The sequence below is a fragment of the Lactuca virosa genome, chromosome 9 (genome assembly GCF_052849685.1).
Source record: "Lactuca virosa cultivar CGN04683 chromosome 9, Lactuca_virosa_CGN04683_v6, whole genome shotgun sequence".
In the NCBI taxonomy this organism is placed as follows: Eukaryota; Viridiplantae; Streptophyta; class Magnoliopsida; order Asterales; family Asteraceae; genus Lactuca; species Lactuca virosa.
This window is the reverse complement of record NC_136434.1, coordinates 189699685-189710619: the sequence shown is the minus strand read 5'-3', so window position 1 is coordinate 189710619 and position 10935 is coordinate 189699685. Positions and strand designations below refer to the sequence as shown.

General features: G+C 35.5%; 1 protein-coding gene across 1 annotated transcript; it reads right to left on the bottom strand.

The window, feature by feature from the left end:
- Window positions 1-551: 551 nt before the first annotated feature.
- LOC145140123 (uncharacterized) lies at window positions 552-1865 on the bottom strand. Its single transcript, XM_079073717.1, has 2 exons — window positions 779-1865; window positions 552-625 (listed from the first exon to the last, which is right to left on the bottom strand). Exons 1-2 carry the CDS (start codon window positions 1863-1865, stop codon window positions 552-554), a joined length of 1161 nt encoding a protein of 386 aa, XP_078929843.1.
- Window positions 1866-10935: the final 9070 nt, after the last annotated feature.

The following is a 10935-nucleotide window of genomic DNA, read 5'->3' as shown; positions in this document are numbered from 1 at the left end:
ATTGTGAAAGATTCTTATAGCGCTTTAGGAATCAAAATATAAAGGAATTCGCTTCATATTGATTCCATAATCTCTTAACTGATTCCGAATCCACACCACTTGGGAAGTGCATGATGCTGCTGCGATGTATTCTGCTTCCGCTGTAGACAAGGAGACACATGTCTGATTCTTAGATTGCCAACTAACAAGCTTGCTATCCAGAAACTGGCATCTTCCTGATGTACTTTTCCGATCAAGACCACATCCCCCTAAGTCAGCATCGGAGTAAGCTTGCACAAAGAAACCCGAAATGGATGGATACTATAGACCAAGAGAAGTGATTCGCTTTAGATACCGAAGTATGTTACTAACTACCAACATGTGTGGTTCTCTGGGATTCGCTTTAAATATGAGACAATAACAAACAACAAACATAAAGTCAGGACGGCTAGAGGTTAAATATAACAAGGATCCGATCATCTGATGATATAAAGTGATATATGTTGCTGGTTTATCAAGAGAAGGTGTGAGTTTCGTTCCGAACGCCATAGGGACTTTAACTTTTGAATCACTCACCATTCAGAATTTAGCAAGTAACGTCTTTGTGAACGCCTCTTGATTGATAAATATGCCTTCTGAACTCTGTCTTATATTTAAACCATGAAAAAGTTAATTTTACCCATAAAACTCATTTCAAATTTAGTTTCCATTAATTTCCAAAATTCAGCAGTTTATTTGGGATTAGTTAATCCGAAAATAATGTCATCAACATAAGTCTGAACTATCATTAAATGGTTACCCTCTTTCTTCCGAAAGAAGGTAGGATCAACATAACCTTGTTTGAATTTTGATTGTTTAAGAAAATGATTCAGAGTTTCATACCATACCCAAACAGCTTGTTTAAGACAATACACTGCTTTATCCAGTATGTAACAATGATTCAGAAATTTTTCGTTCAAAAAACCTGGATGTTGTTCAACATAGACTGTTTCTTCAAGCTCTCCATTCAGAAATGCCCACTTCACATCCATTTGATAGACATCAAAATTTTTGTGAGCAACATGGACGAGAAATATGTGAACTGATTCAAGTCTAACCACCGGTGCGGATGTCTCTTCGTAATCTATTCCTTCTTCTTGAGAATAGCCTTTAACAACCAAACGTGCCTTATTACGAATAACATTCCCTTCTTTGTCCATCTTATTTCGAAATACCCATTTCATACCAATCACAGATGCATCTTCCAGAGTAGGAACCAATCGCCATACTTTGTTACGATCAAACTCATTTAGTTCTTCCTGCATGGCTTGAACCCAATCTGCATGATCAAGAGCAACTATAACAGTTTTAGGCTCAATTTTCGAAATAAAAGAACTAAACATGCAAATTTGCAATCTAGAAAATAATGCAGATTGCTTTGCTTTTTGTTGAGCATGAGTAAGAACTCCTGATGAAGAATCTCCGATCACTTGAGATGGAGGATGATCTTTGGTCCATTTTTCCATTGGAGGATAGTTCTGATCATAGGCTGGATCAATTTCAGCAAAAACATCTTCAAATTCCGATTGTGCATCTAAGTAATTATTTTCATTATTCTCCCCTTGGAAGATTTCATGTGACCCTTCATTCGGAATTGAATCCTCCCCATGAAGAGGAATATCATTATTGAGGTTCTGAGTGGAGCTCTCCTCCTGGATTGGAGCATCGAAAGGTTTTGGCTGAGGTTCATTTGGAATATGTTGCGCAGGAGGAATCTCTATATCTTCAACAGCTTCGTCAACAATCTTGATCAATTCATATTCTTGATTGTCTTTTTTGTTTGAATCTGAGGAAATTGCTTTGTCAAGTTCATCAAACAGATTTAGAAACTCCTCATTAAAATCCATAAAAGGAATTGTCTTGGAATGTGTTGATGGAAAAATGTCCTCAGATTAACAATGTTCTTTTTGATATTTCTTCATGTAATTGTCATAAAATGTAATGTAGTTTGTTTCCTCGATCTTCTTTGACTTCTTGTTCAGAACTGGATATGCTTTTGACGTTAATGAATAGCCCATAAAAATTCCTTCGTCAGCTTTCACGTCGAGTTTGTTCCAATTTTCTTTGGAATTAAATATGAAGCACCTGGAACCAAACACATGAAATAATTTAATGTTAGGTTTCCGATTGTTCAGAATTTCATATGGAGTAATCAGAAATCATTTGTTGATGTAGGAGCGGTTCAGAGTAAAACAAGCGGTGGCAATAACATCAACCCATAAATACAATGGTAGATTTGCAAATGACAACATTGTCCTTGCAACTTCACAAAGAGAGCGATTTCATCATTCAACAACACCGTTCTGATGTGGAGTGTAAGGCGCAGAGAAATTGTGATAAATTCCTTTTCCGGTCAGGAAATCTTCAAACACATGATTTTTTAATTACCAACCGTTATCACTACGAATTTTCCGAACTGGCTTTCATAATTGTAGCTCAACCTGCTTGGCGAATTCTATCATCTTCTGTGTTGTGTCGGATTTCTGTCTAAGAAAGAATACCTAAGTGAATCTAGAAAAATCATCGACAATAACAAAAATATATTTGTTACCACCAATACTCTTGATGGCCGATGGACCACAGAGATCAATGTGCAATAGTTCCAGTGGTTCAATGATTTTGGTATTTATAATGGATGAATGCCTTTTCCTGCTTTGTTTTCCGAGCTCACAGACAGCACATAAGTGTTCCTTTTCTAATTTCAGAAGAGGTAGTCTGCATAGGAGATCACCAATTACGAGCTTATTGATATCATTGAAATTCAGATGAGAAAGCCTTCTGTGTCATAACAAACTATCATCTGAAGAGGCTTTCCTAAGTAATTTGATAGAAGGTTTTCCTTGGATCGGGTTTAAATTCAGAGGATACAGCTCTCATTTCCTTCTAAACTTTAGAAGAGCAGCTTTAAATTTCTTTTCTATAATTTTCAGACCTTCTTCATCAAAAGACACTTTTAAACCAATACCTACAACCATTTGAAAAACACTAATTAGATTGTGTTGCAAGCCCTCAACATAGATCATGTCGTATCCTTTTATTTATCCAATGACATTGTTTCCATACTTTACTTTTCGCCATCTTTTAAAGTTCGAAACTCTCATAACTCCTCTTTCCTTCCTGTCATGTGATGAGAACATCCACTATCTATGTACCATTCAGAATCATACTGTTTGTCACGTATAACCTGCAAAATATAGAGAGTTTTTGGAACCCAAACCAACTTGGGTCCTGGTGAGGATTTCTTTTGAACAGGGAAAATTTTTGTTTTGTCAACCCAAAAAGATTTTCTTTTCAAAGTATAGTTCATCCCTTTATCCGTTTTAAAAACCTTAACTTTGTTGACACAAAGATTAATTTCAACAAAATTGGCTTTTCGTTGAATATATTCTTTGAATTTTGGAACCATTCTTTTTGAAAACCCTTTTTCTTTATTTTTCAATTTTGCTTCGTATTCCTTGAAAGGAATTTTTGATTCCGAAGCAACTTTTTTTTCAACTTTAAATCTTTTGCTTCAGCAATTGGTTTTGAAATCCGGGATTTTGATGAACAATTTTGATTAGAAGAATAACTTGACTTTTGTTTTGGAATTTGAGATGAATCATTATTTTGATTTGAAAATCTTGACATTTTGATAGAACTTTGATTGGAATTCATTTTCTTTCAAAAACGCTTTCACTCACTCAAATTATTTCTATATCTAGCATTCAACTGTCTTTTCTTTGCGATTAATTCCTCAGCAGATTTATGAATGTTACCTTTTGGTTTTTCCTTTCTAATTTGTGTTTCATTCTTTTCTGATGACGTTTCACTAGATACATCTTTTGTACCACTTCATCCTGCCTTATCATAACAAAATTCCACACGATTCAATGGTTCTGAAACGTATTTCCCTTTTGTTTTCCAAGAGGTCATTTCGGAAAGACCTTTTGTTTCATCTGTGTTGTCTATGGGCTTTGACCAGAAGAATTCATCACACCCTTTCGCATTATCATCAGCTACCAAGTACGTTAATTCAGAAGTATCATTTTTGTTCAGTCCTTTTCTAACAAAATATTGATTCAGAATTGTTTAAACTTTAGGAAAAACAATTGCTTCTTCTTTCAAAACTTTTGAACTTTTATTTTCAACAATTCAAACAAATTCGATTGAGTTTTCCGAAATTATATTTTCATTTGGCTCATCAAAATTTTGTACAAAAGCAGAACAATCAATTTCATCCTCTATAGATATTTCACTCATTTCACTTTCCGAATTCAGAAATATTCTCAGAATCAAGAGTATTTTACAAATTCAATTTCTTGCATAATAAGTCATATTTATGCATAGCACTTAATTTGATTTATTGTTTATCTTTTTTAGTTAAAACTTCTTTCAACATGTTTTTATGTTCTATGGACTAAATATATTCTTCTCTTTTCTCAAGTCCTACCCTGTATGAATCTGAAACATCATCTGAAGAAACAATTGATTCACATTTATAGCATTCAACATCAATTTCATCTTCCTTTAATTCAAGAAAAGGTAAAATAATTTTATGCAAACCTTTACCACTTTCACAGTCCAAATGAAGCTGAGTAATATTAAAATATAAACGTTTAGCAATGAAACAAAAAATGTTTCTCTGTTTCAAAAGTGCTCTATTATTTCTCTTACGGATAATAATATCATCCCGTGATCCAGTAAGCTCAACTTACAATGCTTCTACTTCATTCTTAAAAGTTACCATTTTATGTTTATCATTCAGATTATAATTACTTATACGAGTTCTTTTTAAGTTATTACTAAAATCGTAAATCATATAACGTAAATCATCCAATTCAGAATCATAACGTACTTCTTCACTTGCTCCATAACTGTCTTTGCAGCAAAACAACTCTGGGATGCTTTTCCACCATCAGTTGCATACCCCCTTGGTTCGAGATTTCCACTATGCACCATCAAACACTTTCTTGCATCGCCTTCTTTCTCAGACTTCACCACAAAACACCCGCCATGGGTAGGTTTCCTTAACTCATCGTCCTCAGAATATGTTGACCGCACTTTGACTCTACCGTCATCACTTTCCTCTTGCACTATCAACACAGTTTTCGCATTTGATGCACTGTTCTTTCAGAGCTCGTCTATTTTCTGAATGTAGTAGGCCTCGTTTTTTTTCCTTTTCCTTCTTCTCATTCTACTTACGTAGCAAGCATTCCTTTACGAAGTGATCCTTGCCATGACAGTAATTACAGTCATAACCTGAATCACCTAGCAACTTTGTTTCTTTCTTTTCCTCATCATTCTAAGAGTTCTTAAAACCCTCATCTGTTGGCCTTTCGGAACTTGAGTTTCCCTACTTGTATTTGTTTATGAAACGGGGTAAATTCTTATTAAAGAATTTATTTATGTTTGACACCATTAACACTTTGTCTTCTTTTAAGATTTCATCATCCGAAAGATCAGATTTGGAATCATCAACAGTTGACCTCTTACCTTTAGCAACCAACGCCAAAGATCCAATATTAGAGACAAGTTTCTCTTCCTTAGTAACCCCGTATTTGTGAGACATTAGAATACCCAAGAGTTTTGCCAATGAATAGCTTTTGAATTGTTCGTGTGGTTTAACATTAGAAACTATAGCCTTCCATTCAGATCTGAGACCATTCACGAATGTGACCTTCTGTTCAAAAACTCGTCGCTCAGGATTGTATTTAAGCATTCTGCTTAACAAGTGACTGAAGGGATTTGCTGTCTTTTCTAAGATGTAATCTGGTTTTTGCACGAAAGAACAAAATTCCGATAGAAGTGACTTCTTCACACAATGTTGCAAGTCGTCTTCACCCGAATGCAATTCCTTTAATCTATCCCAAATTCCTTTTTCCGTATCACATGTACTAATAAGACGGAATGTGTCAGGAGCAAGAGCAAATCGAATAATTCTCTTTGCTTTTAGATTTCACATCAGTTTGATCTTCTCATCATTTTCAGGACTGTCTGCAATGATTTCATCGTAATCCTTCTGGGTTTTGACTTATTTCTTAGTTACTGAGTACTTGTATGTTTCTTCTGTTATTGCATGCCATATTGTAGATCCATGTCCTTCGATTCCCTGTACGTAATCTTCAAAGTGAAACGCCCAAACCTCATAATCTTCTGGAAAAAGGATATGAACCCTTGTTGTTGAACTAATGCTAGTTGGGAGATTGAATGAAAGAAAGTGCAGATCGTCGTTAGCCATAATAAATACAATTAAAGAAAACAAAATATAGAATCAGATGTGTAAACAAGAATCGAGTTTAAGGGTAAACTAGAGATCTAGATGTGGAATCTACAATCGATAGAGATGATTGAGACAACAAGAACATATCTGTGAAAATCGTAAAACCCTAATGTAAAACCCTTTACTCGACAGAAGAATAGCGAATTGATTACACTATCTCCTGCTCTGATACCAGTTGTGAGACCAATAAAGATCGATAGATTCTATATTTATTAGATGAATTAAAGACTTGAAACAATAATCATCAAAAAGGTGTTGAATGATTATATTAATCACAGCTCTAGAAGAGTTCTTGTAGACGAAACTTTTATGTAAGAGGTTCTAAAAACATAACCCTAAAAGTCACATGCATGCTATATATATATATATATATATATATATATATATATATATATATATATATATATATATATATATATATATATATATATATATATATATATATATATATATATATATATATATATATATATATATAGGCTAAATTACACAGCGGTTCCGAACATGGATAGGTCCATTTCGGAACATTTGACACAGCACAATATTAAACCTAATAGACATCATAGTCAATATGCCATATCGAAAGATAATCTTGTCGATCCTTTCCATAAGCCAATGTCACTAACCAATTCTGACAGTCAGAAAAAGTCGGTATGCATTATATTTGCAAATGAATTGGCTTAAACACTCTTAGTTTGGTTTGTTTTAAACCTGAGAACTTAAAGCAATATAAGTGTTAATTCGCTTTGGCGGCTATTAAGTGGAGATCTTAATAAATGATGGAGTTCAGTCATTTTAATTAGCTTATCACTGTGTTCTCCTTTTGCATGTTTGGAACCCACTTCCCGAGTATTAATTGACTCAAACGTCCACAGTCAGTCATTCTCTTGGAAGAAAGTAGTGATTCAGGACTGTCACGAGCATTAGTGGATTGTCCATAATGATTGGACATAACATGGTGATTGCGCTAATACTCATGAGTGCTTAATAGATATTTATTATTGGACCAACCCACTCTTAGAGATTACTTCATGGATCTACTCACGAGTAATTCTAAGACGATAATATTTATGTTCTTCAAACGTAGATACATGTGAGGTTTTTCTCTATGATTCTGTTATGCATTGGTATACTCCAACACTATTCGTAACTGGTAGTTATAAAGGGTATGTCCATGTGTGACATGATGAAATAGAAAAAAAGTATGTAGTCGAAGATTATTTGTTCCTTCTTCCTTAACAGGAGAACCAATATCTATGGGCCCCTCGATGATTTGGTGTTGACATCTAAAGTGCTTGGCCGAGCCCTGACTGGATTTGATGTGTTCAGTTTAGTAGTAAGATGTAGTCATCAAAAATCTATATCAGGAAACATAATCTTGAATTCTATGATTAATCATTATCCATGTCTCGAATTCATACAGATATCATGAGAACTATGGAATAGTTGATAACTTATCTAAGGGTTGAATCTTGATTAGATCAAGAGTTCAGTGGTTGCATTGGATGGCTAACTCTCTATTGATTATTGGAGAAGTATTTGTCCTCGTATAGTTGATGACTTGTCCCAGTGGGAGACTGTTGGAATAGTGTCCAAGGTCATTAACTATTGGTCATATTTCTAATAATAACAGAGTCCATTTAGGTTGTCCTCAAGATCCAAATTGAGTAGAATAAATAATGGAAAATTTGGTTTATTAATTATTATGGTTAATAATTAATTAGAAACTAATTGGAAATATGTTTCGGGAATTAATTAATAGTTTAATCAATCAAAGGGTTGAATATTCATTAATCGATAGTTGGTTAATCAGGAATGTTCTAGAACCCTTATAGGATTAGGTTTAGATGAAAATCACACTATCCCACATGGGAAATGAGTGAAATTTTCTAGTTGGGCCCCCATCCTACATGGGAAGGAGTACAAACCCTGGAAGGGATCCAAGGCTATAAATAGGGCCTTAGGGATTTAATTCCTCCTTGCATCTTGGCTTGAAGTTTCACCAACCCTTCTTCCTCCCCCTCTTAGGTACAATTTATTACCCCTTTGGGTTTGTGAAATTGACCCTTCTCCTAGTTATTTTTATTCCACTCTTTGGTGTCATTGGGTGTGATACCATTAGAGGGATTCTGGTTTGGGTCCTCTCATCCAAGCAACTTCATTGAGGATCAAGATCTCAAGCATGGAGATCAAGGGCTACATATGAGGTATGTATTTCTTCTTTGTTTTTATGTTTTCTAGGGTAGATGTAATTAGCATGAAACCATAGATCCATAGGTTCCATGTACACTTTGGTATATCGTAGTTTCAAATTTTTTGCTACCTAGTTTAGAGTGTATTTGATGCGTAGAAAACCCAACAACTCTATGATGGGTTGCGTCTAGGATCTCAGATGTCTCTAAGGATCCTGACTGTTTGGATCGGGATTTGGAACATCGAGATCTTGGTCAGAGGATCGAGGAATTGGGCCTCCGGTTGCTGCTATGTTGGCGATCTCATCATGGTCGTTAGGGTCTTCTAGTCTCCTGGAGGGATCTTTTATCGCCTGGATCATTATGTGGGTAATTAGGATCCTATTCTATGGTGGGATCCTGAGGTAAGACTCTAAGTTGGCTAATGTGTCTGCCTCGGTGTTAACTTCTCTGAGAACTTGATTCTGACTAAAAGCTTCAAATTCGGAGGCTAATGTTTTAAGAATTTAAAGGTATAGTTCTAGTGTTTCTCCTTTAACTGCATAGAATACATTAAAGTCATCAGTTATTAATAATGAATAGACATATACCTGAAGATCCTTGATCTGAAGATCCTTGGCCAGTTGTAGCTCCATGATCAGTGCTTTATACTTTGCTTCGTTATTAGTTACATTGAATTCACAACTAACTGCCTGGGGTAAGATGTCCGCCTGTGGTGATTTTAGTATGATACCAAGACCTTCTCCTCTAATGTTGGATGCTCCGTATGTAAAGAATATCCACTTCCCCATGTTTTATTCTCTTTGAAGTCATTGGATTTCTAACTCACCTCATGTTGTATATCATCACTAAAATCAGCCACAAAATTTGCTAATGCTTGTGACTTTTATGGATATCTTGGCTCATATTTGATGTCATATGTGATGAGCTTCATTGACCACTTAGTCATTCTGTCTAACATTTCTGGTTTTCTCATGACATTTTTAATAAGATAGTGAGTTTTGACATGTACAGTATGAGTATCAAAATAATGTCTTAACTTGGTAGAAGTTGTAACTAATGCAATTATTAGTTATTCAAGGAGAGAATACCTAGTTTCAGGATCCAAGAGACTTTTACATACATAGTAAACAGGTTGTTATTCACCATCAAGATCCTTGGTCCGAATAGAACTTATAGCATTCGAAGATACTGAAAGATATAGGAGGAGTGGTCCCCCTTCCAAAGATCATTGGCCAGGACTCGCTTCTTTTCCCCTCTTGATGACCATGTAACCAAGCAACTTGCGTGTCTTCATCCCAAAGTGACATTTGGATGGGTTCAGCTTCATGTTGTATTCATCTAGCATATTGAAGGCTTCTTCAAGATCCCTAAGGTGATCTTCAACTTTTTTGGACTTGACCACCATGTCATCTATGTAGACTTCTATTGTGTCGCCCCGTTTGTCCTTGAACATCATTCACCAGTCTATGATATCTTCTACCTACATTTTTAATACCAAACGAAATTACAGTGTAGCAATATATACCTGTGGGAGTTATGAAGGCGACATCCACTTGATCAGATGGTTCCATTCGAATTTGTTGGAACCCTGCTGAGGCATCCATGAATTTTAATAGTTCATGGCCTACCGTGGCATCTACCATCAAGTCTTTATGTAGCAAAGGGAAAAGATCCTTATGACAGGCCTTGTTAAGATCCGTGTAGTCCACACACACTCGCTATTTACCATTCTTCTTCTACACTACGACCATATTGGCCAGCCACATTGGGTACTTGACTTCCTTGATCATCCTTGTTTTGAGAAGGTATTCCACTTCCTCTTGAATGATCAGGTTCCTTTCAGGTGCAAACTTTCTTCTCTTTTGATGTATAGAACTTAAAGAAAGATCTATATTAAGTTTGTGAGTTATAATTTTTTTATACCCGTAATATCTTCGTGTTTTCGTGCGAAGGTCTTTCTTCCATTTTTTAAGAACTTTATTAGGTCCTACTCGATTTCCTCTGTTATTGAGGATCCTATGAGTACTTTAGCATCGGGATCCTCAAGTTTTAAGGGCACTTCCTTTTTATCTTTCTTTTAGCATGCCTCGTGCCCCTACTTTAATTCCTATGTTTGTCGTGGTACTGTTGAAGATTTCATCGAGGTCTTATAGCATTCTTTGGACTCTTGTTAATCACTGATGATCTTCACTGTCCACCAAGGGGTAGGTATCGTGACGCATTGGTGGTCTGTTGATGGTACTGCTTTCATGGCATGGATCCAGGGTCTACCTAGTATAACATTATAGGAATACAAAGCATCAATACCAATAAAAACATTGCATATAGTTTACCCCTACGATGTAGAGAGGCAATTTAATCTCTCCAACCATATGCTTTGTTTGACCGCTGAATCCTATCAACACTGAAGATTTTTTTATTGTCTCGGGTTCTAGGATGTTCATCCTGGTCAGAGTATCTAAG